Source organism: Salmo salar, chromosome 04 (genome assembly GCF_965601325.2).
Source record: "Salmo salar chromosome 04, fSalSal1, whole genome shotgun sequence".
NCBI classification, from domain to species: domain Eukaryota; kingdom Metazoa; phylum Chordata; class Actinopteri; order Salmoniformes; family Salmonidae; genus Salmo; species Salmo salar.
Window position 1 is genome coordinate 91,727,237 of NC_138294.1, and position 26,488 is coordinate 91,753,724.

The 26,488-nt window shown below is 43.3% G+C and overlaps 1 protein-coding gene across 3 annotated transcripts in view; it reads left to right on the forward strand.

Annotated features, from left to right (window-relative positions):
* Positions 1 to 192: 192 nt before the first annotated feature.
* LOC106604011 (uncharacterized) overlaps positions 193 to 26,488 on the forward strand; it is a 30,273-nt gene continuing 3,977 nt past the window's right edge. The window contains exons 1-8 of one of the 3 annotated variants that reach the window (XM_082974814.1): positions 193 to 333; positions 662 to 825; positions 1,656 to 1,778; positions 2,970 to 4,872; positions 5,171 to 5,281; positions 16,258 to 16,393; positions 24,208 to 24,333; positions 25,277 to 25,437. In XM_082974814.1, the coding sequence (XP_082830940.1) occupies positions 766 to 825; positions 1,656 to 1,778; positions 2,970 to 4,872; positions 5,171 to 5,281; positions 16,258 to 16,393; positions 24,208 to 24,333; positions 25,277 to 25,437 (2,620 nt within the window). In that variant the 5' untranslated portion in view covers positions 193 to 333; positions 662 to 765. Of the gene's footprint in view, positions 334 to 661; positions 1,779 to 2,969; positions 4,873 to 5,170; positions 5,282 to 16,257; positions 16,394 to 24,207; positions 24,334 to 25,276; positions 25,438 to 26,488 lie in introns of all 3 variants that reach the window. The other 2 variants (XM_082974815.1, XM_045717433.2) reach the window with 2 other exon arrangements.

The window sequence follows — 26,488 nt, forward strand, 5'->3', positions numbered from 1 at the left end:
GGCCTTCACAGTGTCTGTGTCGCAGCAACTTGAATCTGCTGTTCTTCTCCATTCGAATCACATTGTTCAAGTCTAGACAATAAGATGTAATACATTTGTATGGCCAGTGGGAGGCGGTACACAGACGGCTTGTTTCCTCATTCGAAAAAAGGGGGGAAGGTAAAGTTTGTTACACAACCGGCGTCAAGCCCCCCCCCCAAAACCGGAAACAGAACGTTTCGACCACGATAGAGGGATACGCTATGGAAAGCAACACAACACCGGCAGGAGTTGATTCATTATTGTGATCATCACCATCGTCTCTAAATTGAATAAAGTATGCTCTTTAGCGAGGTAGGTAAAAAAAAACAACCTGGTTTTAAGGTCCAGCGCATTTTCGAACTGCTCGCTAGCTATCTAACGTTAGCTTGCATTGCTAATAAGCTAGCTATCCACCACCACCTTTCATTAGCAAGCTAGCTAACGTTGGTATTTTTGTGTTTAAGAGTTTCATACGGTATCACAGCAGCAATGGATTCATGTATGATAATATAAACTGTATTTTGACATTATTATTAACAATTAAGGACGTACCTGTAACTTTAAGTTATTAGCGTGCGATCCAAACGTAATGCCAACGTTTTGCTACGTTAACTTTGCTAATGTGTTGTCCCCCCCGTAGCCCTTCATGCGGAGGAGGTGAGCCTGGTTGGTCACAGGGATATGGTAATGTATAGTGACTAGCGCTGGACACAACAACAACAAGGAACAGCAGATTTGCCTGTGATGAGTTGCGAAGGCACTGGTTTGGGGGCCCTGGGCCCACTTGCAGGGTATTGGGAAAAAGTCAGTCGAACTCATTGTCTTCCTCTCCTCTACCCTTACTGTCACTTGTGCAAAGCTATTTTGGATTTAAGGATTTATATTGGGTATAATATCCTTATTGTATCCAAATCAAAATCCAACAAAAAGAATACTCAAATGAAAATTGGAAATCTTTGCTTTCGAAAGGCGAAACGTTTGTGTGGATGTTTTTTTGTTGTTGAGGGTTATATCAATTTCTATGCCTCCTGGTACATCGCACATAATGCATGTCCCTGTGAATTCCTTCTCAAATCAATGAACTTCATTACGATTGGACTGGACTTTGTAATATTTCAGCTCTGATACTTTCATAGTCGCTCTAACAAACTCAATGATCCTGTGTACTCTGACCTGATACTCCAGTGTACTATATGACATTGACATATTATCTAAATATCTTATAATCAATGATACTGTATTTGATACACTTAAACAGGGGGTGGACCAACTCCAGTCCTCGAGGGTCTGATTGCCGTCACACTTCTTTAACACAGCTGATTAATCACATTGTATTCTAAACTGAAGATCGTGATTAGGTGATTATTGGAGTCGGGGGCTGTGGCACCTATCAGGACCTCGAGCACTGTAATTACCCACCCCTGCACTAAAGCACTGAATTATATTTAGAAAGATATTGAATGATATTCCATGTTACTGTATGACACTCACCTGTGCTCAATTATGCTGTACGATGCTCTGTGATGCCTTACGGTATGTTGTCTCCTAGGCGACAAAGCTGCCCTCCACTTCTCCTGATATCGATCAGGTTATTTAACATGTTCTTTGTTGTCCATAATGATTGGTCCCTGCAGATCCAGGAGCGCTCAGACTCGTTGGAGACCTGTCCATGGTGTGCTGCTAAAGGGCAGACTCAGGCCCTGCGTTCCTATAGGATTGGCATCCAGGACTTCGTCACCCTCTGCACTGACCCGCAGGTAGGCTAATGCTAACACGCACACAATCAGCACGACAAAAACAGTGGGGTATTTCACACAGCAGGGCCAATGAGTGAGGATCAAAGACACACGTTTTAGTAGTTTGTCTGAAACGAGACGCCCGATTTTAGTAGTTTGTTATAGAAACATGTCTGAAACAAGATGCCCGTTTTTGAGTAGTTTCCTGTAAAAACATTGTTTCAGTGTCTTGTCCTGTGTCTAGGTTGGCGTAGTGGCAGTATTAGGAGGGACTTAAGGCATGGGTGAATTATGTTACTGTTGGTAGTCAATGCAGCCAGACACTGTGCTAAAGTGTCCTTTCACTGTCCTCCTGCTAAAGTGTCCTTTCACTGTCCTCCTGCTAAAGTGTCCTTTCACCGTCCTCCTGCTAAAGTGTCCTGTCTCTCTGCTAAAGTGTCCTTTCACTGTCCGACTGCTAAAGTGTCCTTTCGCCGTCCTCCTGCTAAAGTGTCCTTTCGCCGTCCTCCTGCTAAAGTGTCCTTTCGCCGTCCTCCTGCTAAAGTGTCCTTTCGCCGTCCGACTGCTAAAGTGTCCTTTCACTGTCCGACTGCTAAAGTGTCCTTTCGCCGTCCTCCTGCTAAAGTGTCCTTTCGCCGTCCTCCTGCTAAAGTGTCCTTTCGCCGTCCTCCTGCTAAAGTGTCCTTTCGCCGTCCTCCTGCTAAAGTGTCCTTTCGCCGTCCTCCTGCTAAAGTGTCCTTTCGCCGTCCTCCTGCTAAAGTGTCCTTTCGCCGTCCTCCTGCTAAAGTGTCCTTTCGCCGTCCTCCTGCTAAAGTGTCCTGTCTCTCTGCTAAAGTGTCCTTTCACTGTCTCTCTGCTAAAGTGTCCTTTCACTGTCTCTCTGCTAAAGTGTCCTTTCACTGTCCAACTGCTAAAGTGTCCTTTCACTGTCCAACTGCTAGTGTCCTGTCTCTCTGCTAAAGTGTCCTTTTGCCGTCCGACGTTATAGAGAGTGGATGTTGTCCTGTAGCGTTGTCCTGGACCTCACCTTGAAAGAAAGAGTAAATACAAGTTCTAGGTTGAAGAAGTTTCCCAGATAGTTACCCGTTAGAATCATTTCTTCCTTCAGCGCCGGTTCTTGCCAGGCCGTAAATAACAATGATGTTCTTAATTGACTAACCTGTTTTTAAATAAACCTACCTATCTAAATAACCTCTACCCTCTCTCCCACAGTGTCTGTTTCCCTTGGTCTCCAGGCCTTTGGAAGATGTCCTGGCCAGCCTCGTACCCCCTCTACCCCAAACACAGACGGGGAGGAAGAGGAAGAGTCCCTGTGGGTTGGAGAACGGAGACTCTGTACCTTCCCCCAAAAGCGCACGATCAGAGGAGGCCGTATCACAGAATGAGATTCGCCCAGTCGCCAGGATCCCCAGCATCCAACTCCATGGGGAAGGCTGTTTTAATAGGACGAAGCACACAACGCCAGTACAGAAGGAGAGAATCAGCCAATCAGAACCCACAGACATGGAGCTGGTGGATAAAACCCTCAACTATCCACTTCCTGAGACTGAGAGGGAAGGGGCCAATGGATACCACAAGGATTCTGATTGGCCGATCCCAGAGGAAATGGACCAGGAAGTCCTAGATGAGGATGAAGAGGGAGAAGATGGTGTCTTTCTCCCAGAGAAGACTGTACCTACGTCACAACTGGCAGTGTCTTTTGTAGACACTGAGCCTGCACCAAAGGAGGTTATCTATCCCTTAGACAAGGCTGTATTTGCCCTAGAGAAGACTTTATCTCTCCCTCCGGTAGCCGTTTCTGCCCCAGAGAAGATTTTACCTCCCTTACACTTGGCAGTTTCTGCCTCAAAGAAGAATGTGGCTGCCCCAGAGAAAGCCTTGGCTCCACAGGTAACTGTCCCTAATTTACAGGACACAGTCCGTCTCCTAGAGGATCTGATTGCCCCAGGGGAGACTGTCCCTCTGCTAGAGGATTCTCTACCTGTCCCAGGGGAGGCTGTCCCTCTGCTAGAGGATTCTCTACCTGTCCCAGGGGAGGCTGTCCCTCTGCTAGAGGATTCTCTACCTGTCCCAGGGGAGGCTGTCCCTCTGCTAGAGGATTCTCTACCTGTCCCAGGGGAGGCTGTCCCTCTGCTAGAGGATTCTCTACCTGTCCCAGGGGAGGCTGTCCCTCTGCTAGAGGATTCTCTACCTGTCCCAGGGGAGGCTGTCCCTCTGCTAGAGGATTCTCTACCTGTCCCAGGGGAGGCTGTCCCTCTGCTAGAGGATTCTCTACCTGTCCCAGGGGAGACTGTCTCTGCCATGGAGGAAGATGCGGAGGGAAAGGAGCCTGTCCCTACCATGGAGACTGTCCTGGTCTTGCAGGAGGCTCTAACTGTCTTAGAAGAGGCTTCACCTGGCATGAAGGACGGTCTAAGTGTCTTACTGAAAAATAAGAAGGATGAAGAGGTTCTAATCGCCTTGGAGAAGAAGGAAGAAGTCGCTTCACTTGGGGCCTTGGAGGCTGTGTCTATACCTGCTATGATTGAGGTTGTCCCTGCTTTAGAGAAAGAGGAGGATGATCTGCCTGTCTTTGACGAGGAAGAGAAGATGCAGGAGGAAGAGTGCCCCCCACAGGGGGGGTGTAGACCCTGCAGTGTGGACCTCAGTCAGAGCAAAGTGCCTGATAGTCATGATGAGGAAGATGAGGAAGATGACGGTCCTATCAGAGCTAGAAGAAGAGCTCACAACGCCCGACGTCTAAGCACTGAGGATGAGGAACAGGAAGTAAGCGTCAAAGAGGAAGTGGAAGTCCTGACACCGCCGCCGAAAAAGAAAAGGGGCCGGCCAAGAAAGACTGCTGTTATTAAATATACGCAGGAAGTGTTGCCCGACTTTGACCCGGAAGTGATCTCGACGGGGGAGTTGGTCCCAGTTCCCGGACCTCACCTGTTCTGGAGGAACGAGCACAGTCTGGATTGGCTGAACACCTTGCTGATAGCGTTGGTCCACTGTCGCACCCTGAGGGACAGACGACCCATCAAGAGGCCCACTGTAGGTCAACCTGTCTGGGATCTGTGTGAGAGGTACGACCGGGCCTCTAGTCTCAGCACGGCCTACCAACACACTGGCGCAGGTGGGTGGACTTATCTATCTGCTAAGGTTTATTTGAACTGATGTACCACATTGGCAGCTAAGAGCTGAATATCTATTTGGAATTGGACAGAATGTATTCGTACGCTCTCTGGCTCTGATCCAATACAGCTGCTGAGTATCTCTTGTGTAATTCCTCTCAATTTGACATTGGACAGCATTTTCCACTTTCCAGAGAAGTCCTAAACAAGTAGTATTTTTCTTATTTTTTGTTTTTTTGGTCCTACATGAATGTTTACACCTAATTTGAGTCCGTCTCCCTGTCTCTCACCTCTCTCCAGATGGTGTAGTCAGAGTGCCCTCTGCGGTGTTACAGAGGGTCCAGACTGAGATGCAGGCCATCAGGACGGCCATCTTTAAACTGCTGGAGCCTCTACTGAAATGTAAACTGGGTAAGAATCTGAGTGCATACGTTTTAAGAATGGTTGGCCCGCCCCCTCCCCCGCGGGGAGTCAAACCCCACAATCCTGATGTTGCGAGAACCATTCTCTACCAACTGAGAAGTTTCCACTTGAAGGAGAGTCTTCTCCCTGTGTGATCACTGCCAACTCTCTGGTAATGAATGACTGAGCACAGAATTCATCCCAACCCGTCCTCCAATTTAGAACATCGTAGTTCAGAATGATTGTTTTATCATATAACACGTGTGACCTGCTAAAAAAAATCGCCCCGAAAAACACTCATAAGTTATGCCCCAAATTAGGGCTGGGCGATATATGGAATTAAGTCGATTAATTTGAATTTATGTCTTTGTGCGATATTCCAAATTCCTGTATCGTGGAGTATTTAAACATGTTTTTTTTTTTGTTGGTATTTTATGTTCGCTTGTTCCCATGTTGTCTTTTTGGTCTCGTCTCCTTCACTCCTCTGTCCTGTGCACCTTCCCGTTTACACCAGAGGTCTGTATGCCCTCGAGCGGCTAGATGTCCTTGGTTGATGCTTATCTATAAAAACCCTCTTAGGCCTCACTCCCCCCTCCCCCCTATCTGAGATATCTACTGCAGCCCTCATCCTCCACATACAACACCCGTTCACTCCCCCCTATCTGAGATATCTACTGCAGCCCTCATCCTCCACATACAACACCCGTTCACTCCCCCCTATCTGAGATATCTACTGCAGCCCTCATCCTCCACATACAACACCCGTTCTGCCAGTCACATTCTGTTAAAGGTCCCCAAAGCGAACACATCCCTGGGTCGCTCCTCTTTTCAGTTCGCTGCAGCTAGCGACTGGAACGAGCTGCAACAAACACTCAAACTGGACAGTTTTATCTCAATCTCTTCATTCAAAGACTCAGTCATGGACACTCTTACTGACAGTTGTGGCTGCTTTGTGGGATGTATTGTTGTCTCTACCTTCTTGACCTTTGTGCTGTTGTCTGTGCCCAATAATGTCTGTACCATGTTTTGTGCTGCTACCATGTTGTTACTTGGCGTGGCTTGATATCGTTAGTAAAATGTTGGTATCGTGATACTTGGCCTGATATCGTTAGTGAAATGTTGGTATCGTGATACCTGGCCTGATATCGTTAGTAAAATGTTGGTATCGTGATACTTGGCCTGAGATCGTTAGTAAAATGTTGGTATCGTGATACTTGGCCTGATATCGTTAGTGAAATGTTGGTATCGTGATACTTGGCCTGAGATCGTTAGTAAAATGTTGGTATCGTGATACTTGGCCTGATATCGTTAGTGAAATGTTGGTATCGTGATACTTGGCCTGATATCGTTAGTGAAATGTTGGTATCGTGATACTTGGCCTGATATCGTTAGTGAAATGTTGGTATCGTGACACTTGGCCTGAGATCGTTAGTAAAATGTTGGTATCGTGATACTTGGCCTGATATCGTTAGTAAAATGTTGGTATCGTGATACTTGGCCTGAGATCGTTAGTAAAATGTTGGTATCGTGATACTTGGCCTGAGATCGTTAGTAAAATGTTGGTATCGTGATACTTGGCCTGAGATCGTTAGTAAAATGTTGGTATCGTGATACTTGGCCTGATATCATTAGTAAAATGTTGGTATCGTGACACTTGGCCTGAGATCGTTAGTAAAATGTTGGTATCGTGATACTTGGCCTCATATCGTTAGTAAAATGTTGGTATCGTGATACTTGGCCTGATACTTTTTTTCCCAAGATGGCGTAGCAGTTCAGACGTCCTCTACCCTCCTCTTGTCGTGTCCCGTGTATATATATATTTAAAAAAAAAAAAAATTCACTTATCTTTATATATATATATATATATATATATATATTTTTTTTTTTTTTATTCTAAATACTCAACCTCAAAGCACTCTCCTGCAACCCGCCTCACCAATTTAAAAAATAAAGTATTATTTACCTCATCTGAATTCCACAACAGAAGCTAGCAAGTGTTTAACCATTTTCACTGGCTAACGTTGAAGTTCAGCTAGCCACGGTTAGCTGTCCTCAGCTATCCATTAGCTCGAAAAGCTATCGCCAGTTTTTGTACAGCGCGACTCAGACCAGAGCATACCGGACCTATTCTCTCTCCTTTCCCCGATTTCTACCGCAGGCTCTGGACATTTACACCTGGATCTTGCAGCTAACTAGCTGCTACCTGAGTGACTATTGGCAACGTCGGTCACGGAATTAACACACATTATTACGGAGCTAGCCAGCTAGCCAGCTGAAGAGTTCCGTCAGCCACTCCTGGGCTATTCCTGAGCTAGCCAGCTGAAGTGTCTCCTGGGCTACAACTCACCTATCCTGACCCGTTTTACTGCCGATGCGGAGCCCCATCGGGTCTTCACGACTGGACCACCGACGTTATCTGCCCGAGGGAGTTATCCAACTGGCCCCTCCGTCGCGACGTAACCTGATCGCCCATCTGCGGCCCGCTAATCGTTAGCTGTCTTTTCGGCTGCGATCTGAATAGGTCTATCGGACACTTTTCTTGGGCCACTATAACTAACTATTTTGCCAACTTGGACTGGTCCCCCCTTCCATACGGAACCCCACTAACCCACAGACGGAAACGCACGAGGTGGCTAAAAACAGACCTCCCTCCCATCTTCCACCAGCTTGCTACCTATGGCCCGGCTAGCTGTCTGAATCTCACTGGACCCTTTGATCACTCGGCTAAGCATGCCTCTCCTTAATGTCAATATGCCTTCTCCATTGCTGTTCTGGTTAGTGTTTATTGGCTTATTTCACTGTAGAGCCTCTAGCCCTGCTCATTATACCTTATCCAACCTCTCAGTTCCTCCACCCACACATGCTATGACATCTTCTGGTTTCAATGTTTCTAGAGACAATATCTCTCTCATAATCACTAAATGCCTAGGTTTACCTCCTCTGTACTCACATCCCACCATACCTTTGTCTGTACATTATACCTTGAAGCTATTTTATCGCCCCCAGAAACCTGCTCCTTTTTCTCTCTATTCTGGACGTCACAGACGACCAATTCTTATAGCTTTTAGCCGTACCCTCATACTTATTCTTCTCTGCTCCTCTGGGGATGTAGAGGTGAATCCAGGCCCTGCAGTGCCTGGCTCCACTCCTACTCCCCAGGCGCTCTCTTTTGATGACTTCTGTAACCGTAATAACCTTGGTTTCATGCATGTTAACATTAGAAGCCTCCTCCCTAAGTTTGTTTTATTCACTGCTTTAGCACACTCTGCCAACCCGGATGTCCTAGCTGTGTCTGAATCTTGGCTTAGGAAGTCCAACAAGAACTCTGAAATCTTCATCCCTAACTACAACGTTTTCAGACAAGATAGAACGACCAAAGGGGGCGGTGTTGCAATCTACTGCAGAGATAGCCTGCAGAGTTCTGTCCTGCTATCCAGGTCTGTACCCAAACAATTTGAACTTCTACTTTTAAAAATCCACCTCTCCAAAAACAAGTCTCTCACCGTTGCCGCCTGCTATAGACCCCCCTCGGCCCCTAGTTGTGCTCTGGACACCATATGTGAACTGATTGCCCCCCATCTATCTTCAGAGCTTGTGCTACTAGGTGACCTAAACTGGGACATGCTTAACACCCCAGCCATCCTACAATCCAAGCTTGATGCCCTCAATCTCACACAAATTATTAATGAACCCACCAGGTACAACCCCAAAGCCGCAAACACAGGCACCCTCATAGATATCATCCTAACCAACGTGCCCTCTAAATACACCTCTGCTGTTTTCAACCAAGATCTCAGCGATCACTGCCTCATTGCCTGCACCCGTAATGGGTCAGCGGTCAAACGACCTCCACTCATCACTGTCAAACGCTCCCTGAAACATTTCAACGAGCAAGCCTTTCTATTCGACCTGGCCCTGGTATCCTGGAAGGATATTGACCTCATCCTGTCAGTAGAGGATGCCTGGTTATTTTTTTTAAATGCCTGCCTCACCATCTTAAATAAGCATGCCCCTTTCAAGAAATTTAGAACCAGGAACAGATATAGCCCTTGGTTCTCCCCAGACCTGACTGCCCTTAACCAACACAAAAACATCCTGTGGCGTTCTGCATTAGCATCGAACTGCCCCCGCGATATGCAACTTTTTAGGGAAGTTAGAAACCAATACACACAGGCAGTTAGAAACGCCAAGGCTAGCTTTTTCAAACAGAAATTCGCTTCGTGCAACTCCAACTCTAAAAAGTTCTGGGACATTGTAAAGTCCATGGAGAATAAGAACACCTCCTCCCAGCTGCCCACTGCACTGAGGATAGGAAACTCTGTCACCACCGATAAACCCACTATAATTGAGAATTTCAATAAGCATTTTTCTACGGCTGGCCATGCTTTCCACCTAACTACCCCTACTGCATTCAACAGCACTGCACCCCCCACAGCTACTCGCCCAAGCCTCCCCCATTTCTCCTTCTCCCAAATCCATTCAGCTGATGTTCTGAAAGAGCTGCAAAATCTAGACCCCTACAAATCAGCTGGGCTTGACAATCTGGACCCTTTCTTTCTAAAATGATCTGCCGAAATTATTGCAACCCCTATTACTAGCCTGTTCAACCTCTCTTTCGTGTCGTCTGAGATTCCCATAGATTGGAAAGCAGCTGCTGTCATCCCCCTCTTCAAAGGAGGTGACATTCTTGACCCAAATTGCTACAGACCTATATCCATCCTACCCTGCCTTTCTAAGGTCTTCGAAAGCCAAGTCAACAAACAGATTACCGACCATTTCGAATCCCACCGCACCCTCTCCGCTATGCAATCTGGTTTCAGAGCTGGTCATGGGTGCACCTCAGCCACGCTCAAGGTCCTAAACGACATCGTAACCGCCATCGATAAGAAACAATACTGTGCTGCCGTATTCATTGACCTGGCCAAAGCTTTTGACTCTGTTAATCACCACATCCTCATCGGCAGACTCAGTAGCCTTGGTTTCTCAAACGATTGCGTCGCCTGGTTCACCAACTACTTCTCTGACAGAGTTCAGTGTGTCAAATCGGAGGGCCTACTGTCTGGACCTCTGGCAGTCTCTATGGGGGTACCACAGGGTTCAATTCTTGGGCCAACTCTTTTCTCTGTATACATAAATGATGTCGCTCTTGCTGCTGGTGAATCTCTGATCCACCTCTACGCAGACGACACCATTCTGTACACTTCTGGCCCTTCTTTGGACACTGTGTTAACAACCCTCCAGACGAGCTTCAATGCCATTCAACTCTCCTTCCGTGGTCTCCAACTGCTCCTAAACACAAGTAAAACTAAATGCATGCTCTTCAACCGATCGCTGCCTGCACCTGCCCGCCTGTCCAGCATCACTTCTCTGGACGGTTCTAACTTAGAATTTGTGGACAACTACAAATACCTAGGTGTCTGGTTAGACTGTAAACTCTCCTTCCAGACTCACATCAATCATCTCCAATCCAAAGTGAAATCTCGAATTGGCTTCCTATTTCGCAACAAAGCATCCTTCACTCATGCTGCCAAACATACCCTCGTAAAACTGACCATCCTACCAATCCTCGACTTCGGCGATGTCATTTACAAAATAGCTTCCAATACCCTACTCAACAAGCTGGATGCAGTCTATCACAGTGCCATCCGTTTTGTCACCAAAGCCCCATATACTACCCACCACTGCGACCTGTACGCTCTCGTTGGCTGGCCTTCGCTTCATAATCGTCGCCAAACACATTGGCTCCAGGTCATCTACAAGACCCTGCTAGGTAAAGTCCCCCCTTATCTCCGCTCACTGGTCACCATAGCAGCACCCACCTGTAGCACGCGCTCCAGCAGGTATATCTCTCTGGTCACCCCTAAAGCCAACTCCTCCTTTGGTCGTCTCTCCTTCCAGTTCTCTGCTGCCAATGACTGGAACGAACTACAAAAATCTCTGAAACTGGAAACACTTATCTCCCTCACTAGCTTTAAGCACCAGCTGTCAGAGCAGCTCACAGATCACTGCACCTGTACATAGCCCATCTATAATTTAGCCCAAACTACTACCTCTTCCCCTACTGTATTTATTTATTTTGCTCCTTTGCACCATATTATTTATATTTTATCTCTGAACTTTCTTCAAACTACAAATCTACCATTCCAGTGTTTTACTTGCTATACTTTATTTACTTTGCCACCATGGCATTTTTTTGCCTTTACCTCCCTTATCCTCTCTGGGCTTGGCGGGACGAATTCGTCCCACCTACGTAACAGCCACTGGCAGCCTGTGGCGCGATTTTCAAAACGTTAAAAATCCTATTACTTCAATTTCTCAAACATATGACTATTTTACAGCCATTTAAAGACAAGACTCTCGTTAATCTAACCACACTGTCCGATTTCAAAAAGGCTTTACAACGAAAACAAAACATTAGATTATGTCAGCAGAGTACCAAGCCAGAAATAATCAGACACCCATTTTTCAAGCCAGCATATAATGTCACCAAAACCCAGAAGACAGCTAAATGCAGCACTCACCTTTGATGATCTTCATCAGATGACAACCCTAGGACATTATGTTATACAATACATGCATGTTTTGTTCAATCAAGTTCATATTTATATCAAAAACCAGCTTTTTACATTAGCATGTGACGTTCAGAACTAGCATACAGAACTAGCAAACTTCCGGGGAATTCGCTAACATTTTACTAAATTACTCACGATAAACGTTCACAAAAAGCATAACAATTATTTTAAGAATTATAGATACAGACCTCCTCTATGCACTCGATATGTCCGATTTTAAAATAGCTTTTTGGTGAAAGCACATTTTGCAATATTCTAAGTACATAGCCTAGGCATCACGGGCTCGCTATTTAGACACCCGGCAAGTTTAGCACTCACCATAATCATATTTACTATTATAAAAGTTTGATTACCTTTTGTTGTCTTCGTCAGAATGCACACCCAGGACTGCTACTTCAATAACAAATGTTGGTTTGGTCCAAAATAATCCATCGTTATATCCGAATAGCGGCGTTTTGTTCGTGCGTTCCAGACACTATCCGAAATAGTAAAGAAGTGTCGCGCGCATGGCGCAATTCGTTACATTTTTCTCGTAGAAAAGCGATAATATTCCGACAGGGAATCTCCTTTTCGGCAAACAGAGGAAAAAATCCCAAAGGCGGGGGCGGTCGGGGTCACGCGCATAAGCCCAGAGTCCCTTGATCGGCCACTTGAGAAAGGCGATAATGTGTTTCAGCCTGGGGCTGGAATGACGACATTCTGTTTTTTCCCGGGCTCTGAGCGCCTATGGACGACGTGGGAAGTGTCACGTTAGAGCAGAGATCCTTAGTAAATGATAGAGATGGAAAAGAAGTTCAAGAAATGGTCAGACAAGCCACTTCCTGTAAAGGAATCTCTCAGGTTTTGACCTGCCATTTGAGTTCTGTTATACTCACAGACACCATTCAAACAGTTTTAGAAAATTTAGGGTGTTTTCTATCCATATGTAATAAGTATATGCATATTCTAGTTACTGGGTAGGAGTGGTAACCAGATTAAATCGGGTATGTTTTTTATCCAGCCGTGTCAATACTGCCCCTAGCCCTAACAGGTTAACTCACATCATTTGCTCACATTTATATAGTCTTATTTTTTTTTATTTTTTTTATTTTTTCTACTGCATCATTGATTGTATGTCGTTTTACTCCATGTGTAACTCTGTGTTTTTGTATGTTGTCGAACTGCTTCGCTTTATCTTGGCCAGGTCGCAATTGTAAATGAGAACTTGTTCTCAACTTGCCTACCTGGTTAAATAAAGGTGAAATAAATAAAAATAAAAAATATCGTTAGTAAAATGTTGGTATCGTGATACTTGGCCTGATATCGTTAGTAAAATGTTGGTATCGTGATACTTGGCCTGAGATCGTTAGTAAAATGTTGGTATCGTGATACTTGGCCTGATATCGTTAGTGAAATGTTGGTATCGTGATACTTGGCCTGATATCGTTAGTGAAATGTTGGTATCGTGATACTTGGCCTGATATCGTTAGTGAAATGTTGGTATCGTGATACTTGGCCTGAGATCGTTAGTGAAATGTTGGTATCGTGATACTTGGCCTGAGATCGTTAGTAAAATGTTGGTATCGTGATACTTGGCCTGAGATTGTTAGTAAAATGTTGGTATCGTGATACTTGGCCTGAGATCGTTAGTAAAATGTTGGTATCGTGATACTTGGCCTGATATCGTTAGTGAAATGTTGGTATCGTGATACTTGGCCTGAGATCGTTAGTGAAATGTTGGTATCGTGATACTTGGCCTGATATCGTTAGTGAAATGTTGGTATCGTGATACTTGGCCTGAGATCGTTAGTGAAATGTTGGTATCGTGATACTTGGCCTGAGATCGTTAGTAAAATGTTGGTATCGTGATACTTGGCCTGAGATTGTTAGTAAAATGTTGGTATCGTGATACTTGGCCTGAGATTGTTAGTAAAATGTTGGTATCGTGATACTTGGCCTGATATCGTTAGTGAAATGTTGGTATCGTGATACTTGGCCTGAGATCGTTAGTAAAATGTTGGTATCGTGATACTTGGCCTGATATCGTTAGTAAAATGTTGGTATCGTGATACTTGGCCTGATATCGTTAGTGAAATGTTGGTATCGTGATACTTGGCCTGAGATCGTTAGTAAAATGTTGGTATCGTGATACTTGGCCTGAGATCGTTAGTAAAATGTTGGTATCGTGATACTGGGCCTGAGATCGTTAGTAAAATGTTGGTATCGTGATACTTGGCCTGAGATCGTTAGTAAAATGTTGGTGTCGTGATACTTGGCCTGAGATCGTTAGTAAAATGTTGGTATCGTGATACTTGGCCTGAGATCGTTAGTAAAATGTTGGTATCGTGATACTTGGCCTGAGATCGTTAGTAAAATGTTGGTGTCGTGATACTTGGCCTGAGATCGTTAGTAAAATGTTGGTATCGTGATACTTGGCCTGATATCGTTAGTGAAATGTTGGTATCGTGATACTTGGCCTGATATCGTTAGTAAAATGTTGGTATCGTGATACTTGGCCTGATATCGTTAGTAAAATGTTGGTATCGTGATACTTGGCCTGATATCGTTAGTAAAATGTTGGTATCGTGATACTTGGCCTGAGATCGTTAGTAAAATGTTGGTATCGTGATACTTGGCCTGAGATCGTTAGTAAAATGTTGGTATCGTGATACTTGGCCTGATATCGTTAGTAAAATGTTGGTATCGTGATACTTGGCCTGAGATCGTTAGTAAAATGTTGGTATCGTGACACTTGGCCTGAGATCGTTAGTGAAATGTTGGTATCGTGATACTTGGCCTGATATCGTTAGTGAAATGTTGGTATCGTGATACTTGGCCTGAGATCGTTAGTAAAATGTTGGTATCGTGATACTTGGCCTGAGATCGTTAGTAAAATGTTGGTATCGTGATACTTGGCCTGAGATCGTTAGTGAAATGTTGGTATCGTGATACTTGGCCTGAGATCGTTAGTGAAATGTTGGTATCGTGATACTTGGCCTGAGATCGTTAGTAAAATGTTGGTATCGTGATACTTGGCCTGAGATCGTTAGTAAAATGTTGGTATCGTGATACTTGGCCTGAGATCGTTAGTAAAATGTTGGTATCGAGATACTTGGCCTGAGATCGTTAGTAAAATGTTGGTATCGTGATACTTGGCCTGAGATCGTTAGTAAAATGTTGGTATCGTGATACTTGGCCTGAGATCGTTAGTGAAATGTTGGTATCGTGACACTTGGCCTGATATCGTTAGTGAAATGTTGGTATCGTGACACTTGGCCTGATATCGTTAGTGAAATGTTGGTGTCGTGACACTTGGCCTGATATCGTTAGTGAAATGTTGGTATCGTGACACTTGGCCTGATATCGTTAGTGAAATGTTGGTATCGTGACACTTGGCCTGATATCGTTAGTGAAATGTTGGTATCGTGACACTTGGCCTGATATCGTTAGTGAAATGTTGGTATCGTGACACTTGGCCTGATATCGTTAGTGAAATGTTGGTATCGTGACACTTGGCCTGATATCGTTAGTGAAATGTTGGTATCGTGACACTTGGCCTGATATCGTTAGTGAAATGTTGGTATCGTGACACTTGGCCTGATATCGTTAGTGAAATGTTGGTATCGTGATACTTGGCCTGAGATCGTTAGTGAAATGTTGGTATCGTGATACTTGGCCTGAGATCGTTAGTAAAATGTTGGTATCGTGATACTTGGCCTGAGATCGTTAGTAAAATGTTGGTATCGTGATACTTGGCCTGAGATCGTTAGTGAAATGTTGGTATCGTGATACTTGGCCTGAGATCGTTAGTGAAATGTTGGTATCGTGATACTTGGCCTGAGATCGTTAGTAAAATGTTGGTATCGTGATACTTGGCCTGAGATCGTTAGTAAAATGTTGGTATCGTGATACTTGGCCTGAGATCGTTAGTGAAATGTTGGTATCGTGATACTTGGCCTGATATCGTTAGTGAAATGTTGGTATCGTGATACTTGGCCTGATATCGTTAGTGAAATGTTGGTATCGTGATACTTGGCCTGATATCGTTAGTGAAATGTTGGTGTCGTGATACTTGGCCTGATATCGTTAGTGAAATGTTGGTATCGTGACACTTGGCCTGATATCGTTAGTGAAATGTTGGTATCGTGACACTTGGCCTGATATCGTTAGTGAAATGTTGGTGTCGTGACAACCCCACTCTGAAAATAGCCACGTTTTTCTTGCAGTTAACGCAGATGTTGTTGCTGTTGTTCCCTCACCAGTTAGCATCCCCCTATCTGAATCTCTCCTAGAAGTTAGTCTCAACCATGTCTTCTTTAACTTCATGACTAACACGCACATTCCCTAACATTACCTTTTGATTCCAGATGGACCCGATTTGACCTGACCCTTGACCTCACCATGACCCCTGCTGTGTTGTCTCCTCTCCTGCAGGTCAGAAGGAGAGGCTGGTTTTCGCCCTGCCTCTCCTCCTCGGGGCTGACTCCTGGGCCGAACAGCTGTTCCAGCACGCGTATGACTGGCAGTTTCAGTGTATCTCAACAACTTGCCAGCATGCCACCAAAACCAAGTAAGAGTCGTCGTTAACTTGTTTGGCCCAGTTTTCTGGACGTAGATTAAACCTAGTCTTGGACTAAAGAAAGACTATTCAATGGAGAATATATCAAATCTAATGTTATTGGTATCAGTCACATGGTTAACAGATGTTAATGCGAGTGTGGCGAAATGCTTGTGCTTCTAGTTCCGACAGTGCAGTAATATCTAACAAGTAATATCTAACAATTCCCCAACAACTACCTTATACACACAAATCTAAAGGGGTGAATGAGAATATGTACATATAAATATATGGATGAGCGATGGCCGAGCGGCATAGGCAAGATGCAGTAGATGGTATAAAATACAGTACATACATGTGATATGAGTAATGTAAGATATGTAAACATTATTAAAGTGGCCAGTGATTGGGTCTCAGTGTAGGCAGCAGCCTCTCTGAGTTAGTGATTGCTGTTTAGCAGTCTGATGGCCTTGAGATAGAAGCTGTTTTTCAGTCTCTCGGTCCCAGCTTTGATGCAGCTGTACTGACCTCGCCTTCTGGATGTTAGCGGGGTGAACAGGCAGTGGCTCGGGTCTACAGTATTGATCTTTTTTGGTCTTCCTGTGACATCCATTTCTCGATCAGTGATTTAGTGATCAATATCCTCATTAGTCGTCATCCTAGAAGATCTGTTTTTGACAACTTCTTTATTTTTCATGGTAGTCCCACTGCAATACTGTATATTCTCACTGCAATACTGTAGACTCCCACTGTCGACTCCCACTGCAATACTGTAGACTCCCACTGTCGACTCCCACTGCAATACTGTAGACTCCCATTGTAATACTGTAGACTCCCACTGTCGACTCCCACTGCAATACTGTCGACTCCCACTGCAATACTGTAGACTCCCACTGCAATACTGTAGACTCCCACTGCAATACTGTATACTCCCACTGTCGACTCCCACTGCAATACTGTCGACTCCCACTGCAATACTGTAGACTCCCACTGCAATACTGTAGACTCCCACTGCAATACTGTCGACTCCCACTGCAATACTGTAGACTCCCACTGCAATACTGTAGACTCCCACTGTCGACTCCCACTGCAATACTGTCGACTCCCACTGCAATACTGTCGACTCCCACTGCAATACTGTCGACTCCCACTGCAATACTGTCGACTCCCACTGCAATACTGTCGACTCCCACTGCAATACTGTCGACTCCCACTGCAATACTGTCGACTCCCACTGCAATACTGTCGACTCCCACTGCAATACTGTCGACTCCCACTGCAATACTGTCGACTCCCACTGCAATACTGTTGACTCCCACTGTCGACTCCCACTGCAATACTGTCGACTCCCACTGCAATACTGTCGACTCCCACTGCAATACTGTCGACTCCCACTGCAATACTGTAGACTCCCACTGCAATACTGTCGACTCCCACTGCAATACTGTCGACTCCCACTGCAATACTGTCGACTCCCACTGCAATACTGTAGACTCCCACTGCAATACTGTCGACTCCCACTGCAATACTGTAGACTCCCACTGCAATACTGTAGACTCCCACTGCAATACTGTCATTTTACATTTACATTTTTTTTAAAACATTTTAGTCATTTAGCAGACGCTCTTATCCAGAGTGACTTACAGTAGTGAATACATACATTTCATTTCATGCTTTATTTTTTTGTACTGGCCCCCCGTGGGAATCGAACCCACACCACACCATGCTGGCGTTGCACACACCATGCTCTACCAACTGAGCCACACTGTCGACTCCCACTGTCGACTGTCGACTCTCGCCGCGATGCCGTCGACTATGTCGTATGAACCTAATGGTCAATCAGAGAGCAGATATCTGCCTCTTCCCTCCTCCTACTTTCAGTGGCCAGATCACCTGGCCTGTAACAGCATCCTACACAGGCACAGCACGCTGCTGAGATGGGCTGACCGGTGAAGTGATTATATCAACATGGTGATTGTACTGCTGGAGAGCCCAGTCTTTTGCTCTGAGAATGTTTTTTTTTTTTAAAGAAGAACGATAGGAATCGATTTGGGAAGTGAGTCATGAATGAAAACAAACGTTTACCTCATTTCCTTTCCTAATTTCCTTCCTCCGGTTTTTGTGTATTGGTCGTATTGTGGCTCTGAGAAACCACTACCAATGTTCCAATACAGATAGCAGTTATTGGACAACATTTTCTCAGTACAAAGAGCCAAAATAAAATATGGCTGACTAATAGTGTAAATTTATTGTTGTGATTATGACTCTTCAAGAAACTAGGTCGAGTAACTACACGCTGAGCATGGCAAAATGTTTACAACCGCGCTGTCAAGAGGGGCCCGCTAAAATGTTTTGCTCGCACGGCGTGGGGCTGCTGCATGTGGGTACGCAGACCAGCGAAACACTGCGGCCCCTCGTGAATATGGGAAGCTGCGTCTCTTGTGTTGAACTGGTCTTTTGAATGGTGACGACATGGAGGTAAATGTTGACAGAAATGGGAGTGTACAAGGCAATGTGAGAGAAACTGACCGACATCAACGGGACCAGAGGGTTAGTGGTGCGTGGGGTCAGCTCTTTGTTCACCCTGTAACCACCCGACTATATGTGATAGTGAAAATCTGAGGCCCTCACCTGACTCAAACCCACGAATATAGAAAATACACTGTGTAGGCTACAGTCAGATGACAGACCTGGGGTACAATATTTATTTGGTAGGATTAGGATATGTTTTCGCTTATAATTTCTGATATATTGGTAGGCTATTTCATTTCTGGTATTTTGATAGGCTATTTCATTTCTGGTATTTTGATAGGCTATTTCATTTCTGGTATTTTGATAGGCTATTTCATTTCTGGTATTTTGATAGGCTATTTCATTTCTGGTATTTTGATAGGCTATTTCATTTCTGGTATATTGGTAGGCTATTTAATTTCTGGTATTTTGGTAGGCTATTTAATTTCTGGTATTTTGATAGGCTATTTCATTTCTGGTATTTTGATAGGCTATTTCATTTCTGGTATTTTGATAGGCTATTTCATTTCTGGTATTTTGATAGGCTATTTCATTTCTGGTATTTTGATAGCCTATCAAAATACCAGAAATTAAATAGCCTATCAAAATACCAGAAATTAAATAGCCTATTTCATTTCTGGTATTTTGGTAGGCTATTTCATTTCTGGTATTTTGATAGCCTATCAAAATACCAGAAATGAAATAGCCTATCAAAATACCAGAAATGAAATAGCCTATCAAAATACCAGAAATGAAATAGCCTATTTCATTTCTGGTATTTTGATAGGCTATTTCATTTCTGGTATATTGGTAGGCTATTTCATTTCTGGTATTTTGATAGGCTATTTCATTTCTGGTATTTTGATAGGCTATTTAATTTCTGGTATTTTGATAGGCTATTTCATTTCTGGTATTTTGATAGGCTATTTCATTTCTGGTATTTTGATAGGCTATTTCATTTCTGGTATTTTGATAGGCTATTTCATTTCTGGTATTTTGATAGGCTATTTCATTTCTGGTATTTTGGTAGGCTATTTCATTTCTGGTATTTTGATAGGCTATTTCATTTCTGGTATTTTGATAGGCTATTTCATTTCTGGTATTTTGATAGGCTATTTCATTTCTGGTATTTTGATAGGCTATTTCATTTCTGGTATTTTGATAGGCTATTTCATTTCTGGTATTTTGATAGGCTATTTCATTTCTGGTATTTTGATAGGCTATTTCATTTCTGGTATTTTGGTAGGCTATTTCATTTCTGGTATTTTGATAGGCTATTTCATTTCTGGTATTTTGATAGGCTATTTCATTTCTGGTATTTTGATAGGCTATTTCATTTCTGGTATTTTGGTAGGCTATTTCATTTCTGGTATTTTGATAGGCTATTTCATTTCTGGTATTTTGATAGGCTATTTCATTTCTGGTATTTTGATAGGCTATTTCATTTCTGATATATTGGTAGGCTATTTCATTTCTGGTATTTTGATAGGCTATTTCATTTCTGGTATTTTGGTAGGCTATTTCATTTCTGGTATTTTGATAGGCTATTTCATTTCTGGTATTTTGATAGGCTATTTCATTTCTGGTATTTTGATAGGCTATTTCATTTCTGGTATTTTGATAGCCTATCAAAATACCAGAAATGAAATAGCCTATCAAAATACCAGAAATGAAATAGCCTATCAAAATACCAGAAATGAAATAGCCTATTTCATTTCTGGTATTTTGATAGGCTATTTCATTTCTGGTATTTTGATAGGCTATTTCATTTCTGGTATTTTGGTAGGCTATTTCATTTCTGGTATTTTGATAGGCTATTTCATTTCTGGTATTTTGATAGGCTATTTCATTTCTGATATATTGGTAGGCTATTTCATTTCTGGTATTTTGATAGGCTATTTCATTTCTGGTATTTTGGTAGGCTATTTCATTTCTGGTATTTTGATAGGCTATTTCATTTCTGGTATTTTGATAGGCTATTTCATTTCTGGTATTTTGATAGGCTATTTCATTTCTGGTATTTTGATAGGCTATTTCATTTCTGGTATTTTGGTAGGCTATTTCATTTCTGGTATTTTGATAGGCTATTTCATTTCTGATATTTTGATAGGCTATTTCATTTCTGGTATTTTGATAGGCTATTTCATTTCTGGTATTTTGATAGGCTATTTAGAGAGTCTGGGACTGTACGGTTCTATTTGCATTTTTGTGAAAATGTATTTGTTGACCTGGCCTCCTTCTGTTCAATGGTTTCTACCTTTACAGATCATTAAGAAAGTATTCAGACCCCTTCCCTTTTTCCACATTTTGTTATGTTACAGCCTTATTCTAAAATGGATTAAAATAAGAATCCTCAGCAAAAACATGTTTTTAGAAATGTTTGCAGATTTAACTGATGTCACATTTACAAAGGTATTCAGACCTTTTACTCAGTACTTTGTTGAAGCACCTTTGGCAGCAGTTACAGCCTTGAGTCTTCTTGTGTATGACGCTACAAGCTTGGCACACCTGTATTTGGGAAGTTTCTCCCATTCTTCTCTGCAGATCCTCTCAAGCTCTGTCAGGTTGGATGGGGAGCGTCGCTGCACAGCTATTTTCAGGTCTCTCCAGAGATGTTCAACTCTGGGCTCTGGCTGGGCCACTCCAAGGACATTGAGACTTGTCCCGAAGCCACTCCTGCGTTGTCTTGGCTCTGTGCTTAGGGTCGTTGTCCTGTTGGAAGGTGAACCTTCGCCCTAATCTGAAGTCCTGAGCGCTCTGGAGCAGGTTTTCATCAAGGATCTCTCTGTATTTTGCTCCGTTCATCTTTCCCTCAATCTTGACTAATCTCCCAGTCCCTGCAGCTGAAAAACATCCCCACAGCATGATGCTGCCACCTCCATGCTTCACCGTCGGGATGGTGTCAGGTTTCCTCCAGATGTGACGCATGGCATTCAGGCCAAAGAGTTCAATCTTGGTTTCATCAGACCAGAGCATCTTGTTTCTCATGGTCTGGGAGTCCTTTAGGTGCCTTTTGGCAAACTCCAAGCGGGCTGTCATGTGCCTTTTACTGAGGAGTGGCTTCCGTCTGGCCACTCTACCATAAAGGCCTGATTGGTGGAGTGCTGCTGAGATGGTTGTCCTTCTGGAAGGTTCTCCCATCTCCACAGAGGAACTCTGGAGCTCTGTCAGAGTAACCATCAGGTTCTTGGTCACCTCCCTGACCAGGCCTCTTCTCCCCTGATTGGTCAGTTCGGCCGGGCGGCCAGCTCTAGGAAGAGTCTTGGTGGTTCCAAACTTCTTCCATTTAAAGAATGATGGAGGTCACTGTGTTCTTGGGGACCTTCAATGCTGCAGAAATGTTTTGGTACCCTTCCCCAAATCTCCACAGACAATTCTTTTGACCTCATGGCTTGGTTTTTGCTCTGACATGCACCAACTACTGTGGGACCTAATATAGACAGGTGTGCGCCTTTCCAAATCATGTCCAATCAATTGAATTTACCACAGGTGGACTCCAATCAAGTTGTAGAAACATCTCAAGGATGATCAAAGGAAACAGGATGCACCTGAGCTCAATTTCGAGTGTCATAGTAAAGGTTCTGAATACTTATGTAAATAAGGTTTTTCTTTATTTTATTTTTATACATTTGCAAAAATATATTTTTTAAATACCTGTAGATTGACGTGGAAAAAATATATTTAATAAATTTTAGGATAAGGCTGTAATGTAACAAAATGTGGGAAAAGTCAAGAGGTCTGAATACTTTCCGAATGCACTGTATAGTACTCTAAATACCCCCAATTCATGATAAGTTCAAAAGAATACAAGATAAAAATAAAAAAAAATACACCATTTTAAACCATTAAGGGTTTGGAAATTTAAAGACAATTCTCAATCATCTTTTTGAAGATATAACCTTATAGTCCCAAGCTCTCTAATTGGATACATACATACTTCTATTCTGTTATTACATGTTGCCCTAGACGACTAAATCAACCCATTGCTCACCAGAATAATGTCATTCATCGATACAATGAATGCTTCAATCTAGTTGACATCAAAACGTTTTCTCAGTAATTTCTGCTTCTTTCGCAGAGCAAAGACGTTTAGGCACCGGGGAGAAAATGCAATAACCCTCCCAAAGAAACGGGGAAAGATGTTCAGTTTGACCGGTTGTAAGGAAATAGAAACCTGTAAAAATGACCCAACATGTTTCTGATCAGATTTCAGTTCATCTTGGATGTATATTTTGTGTTGTTGTTGATATACTATCAGCTTTTATGATGCTGATAAACACAGCACCTCTACAGACGGTATCTAAATGCCATTCGCAATCTCTCAAGATACTGAAATAAATAAATCATATTTCTTCTGTTCCTGAGTCAAAATGTAGCCTACATTTGGTGTATAATTTTACTGCAATAATGAATTCTGCAGGAGTTAATGTTAAGGCTATGTGAGAGGTTATAGACCCACAGTCAGTGTCCAGATTTCAGTTTCCATTTAACCCATCTGAACAGAAGGCTACAGTTCCCTTGACGTGCCATAGGCCTATTTGAAGTCCCCGTCTTGTGAATTTCTGTAGCGCCTCTCACAATAATCACACATAACGTAGCCGCAGCGTCGCCGTTGCGTCGCCGTAGCCTAGCCGGAACGTAGCCGTAACGTAGCCGTAGCGTAGCCGGAACCTAGCCGTAGCCTAGCCGGAACCTAGCCGTAGCCTAGCCGGAACCTAGCCGTAACGTAGCTGTAGCCGTAGCCGCAACGTAGCCGGAACGTAGCCGTAGCGTAGCCGTAGCCTAGCCGTAGCCTAGCCGTAACGTAGCCGTAGCGTAGCCTAGCCGTAACGTAGCCGTAGCGTAGCCGTAACTGCTATCATCCTCTTATACCACTTCAACAAATCTTTTCCAAACATTACTTTCCGTCCGTCCCTTCTCTTTATTTCCAACTCTCCATTTCGCAGCTTTTCTCTTACAGAATTAAACGCTGACATTGATCCATGGTGGCAAAAAGAACAATGTTAACATTTTCTGCCCTTTCCCGAAAGCATTGGGCGACTGGCGTGTCGGCTATTTGGTACAGTTAGGCCCTAAAGCTTAGATTTATGCACTGATGCCAGATAATGAAAGATTAACCTCAACGTAGCCTATAGATATAAAATGCACAATAATTATACTTTAAGGGATTGTTTTCTCTTCTTTTTATTATTTATTCAACCCGCCAGCCCTTCATCCACACAATATTTAATGACCCTAAACCCTCCCACACGTCACTAGTGTGTGTCAGTATTCAGATGAAGAAACATAAACTATCACATTAATTTTTCTTTCAGATGTAAGAAGACCCTCACCACCTTCACCAAGGTGGTTACTGATTGGCACCCTCTCAATGCTGCCAACCAATCACGTTGCAACAAGTGTAATAAGACGAAGCAAGCCAGGATGTTGGTGCTGGAGAGGTGAGGGCGCGACCTTTATTAACCTTTTCATACCTGGTGTGGATCTCAACCAGGGGTTGAGGTCAATTCTGTTTTGTTTTTTTCATTTCAGGAAGTAAATGAAATTTTAAAATTATATTTCCATAATTGAAATGTCCTTATAGGAAAAAAATGCTGAACTTTCAGTTCAGTGGAGGAGAATTACATTGACCCCCCCCCCCCCCCCCCCAACCCTGACCATAACAGTCAAGTGGATTCTTCTCAGGAAGTCTATTCTCTCTTTGTCTCTCTTTGTCTCTATTCTCTCTTTGTGTCTCTTTGTCTCTCTTCGTCTCTATTCTCTCTGTCTCTCTGTCTCTTTGTCTCTTTGTCTCTCTTCGTCTCTATTCTCTCTGTCTATTCTCTCTTTGTCTCTTTGTCTCTCTTCGTCTCTATTCTCTCTGTCTATTCTCTCTTCGTCTCTATTCTCTCTTTGTCTCTCTGTCTCTTTGTCTCTTTGTCTCTCTTCGTCTCTATTCTCTCTTTGTCTCTCTGTCTCTTTGTCTCTCTTCGTCTCTATTCTCTCTGTCTATTCTCTCTTTGTCTCTTTGTCTCTCTGTCTCTTTGTCTCTCTTTGTCTCTATTCTCTCTGTCTATTCTCTCTTTGTCTCTTTGTCTCTCTTCGTCTCTATTCTCTCTGTCTATTCTCTCTTCGTCTCTATTTTCTCTTCGTCTCTATTCTCTCTTTGTCTCTTTGTCTCTCTGTCTCTTTGTCTCTCTGTCTCTTTGTCTCTATTCTCTCTTTGTCTCTATTTTCTCTTTTCTCTTCGTCTCTATTCTCTCTATTTTCTCTCCGTGTCCATTTTCCTCTATTCTCTCTCTGTGTCTTTTACCTATTTATTCAGTTAGTGCACTTGGTGGAGGAGAGGAAATGAGTGGTGTCTCTTCTTCTGTTTCCTGACATTTCCTGTGTCATTTCTTCCAGGATGTCTCCTGTGTTTGTGCTACACTTTGCAGAAGGTCTCCCTGACAACGCCCTAAGTGTGTACTCCTTCACCTTCCAGCAGCAGAGATACTCCATCACCACCCTCCTACAGTACGACCAGCCGCTCAACCACTTTGTCACCTGGATACGCAGACCTGACGGTCAGTTGGTCTTTTTTTTTTTTAAACATTTTTTTTTTGAAATTTTAGTGTCTGTTTCAACTCAATTCAGTATAACTTTTTTATTTGTCCCCTCGGGCGATTCCGACTGTCTTTTCATTCGTGTTGTTGTTTACTGGTCACTGAGTGAATGTGTAATTTTTATTCATACTTCCATTATCAAAGGATAGAAACAAATCCAATAATGTGTAGCGTTTATAAAATGCAAATCGGTAGGTCTCTTTACGTTGTGTTGGGGAAACTCTAAAAGACATGGACACCAGAAATACCTTCAATAATCCATTTATTTATCACAAGGATTCAGCACCTTCCTACTATTGAGGAATGGTCTGAGAGGGAGCATGTTACCCATTCCTCTGTGACCAGTAACTGTGTCTAAAACCCATTCCTCTGTGACCAGTAACTGTGTATAAAACCCATTCGTCTGTGACCAGTAACTGTGTATAAAACCCATTCCTCTGTGACCAGTAACTGTGTATAAAACCCATAACTCTGTGACCAGTAACTGTGTATAAAACCCATTCCTCTGTGACCAGTAACTGTGTATAAAACCCATTCCTCTGTGACCAGTAACTGTGTATAAAACCCATTCCTCTGTGACCAGTAACTGTGTCTAAAACCCATTCCTCTGTGACCAGTAACTGTGTCTAAAACCCATTCCTCTGTGACCAGTAACTGTGTATAAAACCCATTCCTCTGTGACCAGTAACTGTGTCTAAAACCCATTCCTCTGTGACCAGTAACTGTGTATAAAACCCATTCCTCTGTGACCAGTAACTGTGTATAAAACCCATTCCTCTGTGACCAGTAACTGTGTATAAAACCCATTCCTCTGTGACCAGTAACTGTGTCTAAAACCCATTCCTCTGTGACCAGTAACTGTGTATAAAACCCATTCCTCTGTGACCAGTAACTGTGTATAAAACCCATTCCTCTGTGACCAGTAACTGTGTCAAAAACCCATTCCTCTGTGACCAGTAACTGTGTATAAAACCCATTCCTCTGTGACCAGTAACTGTGTATAAAACTCATT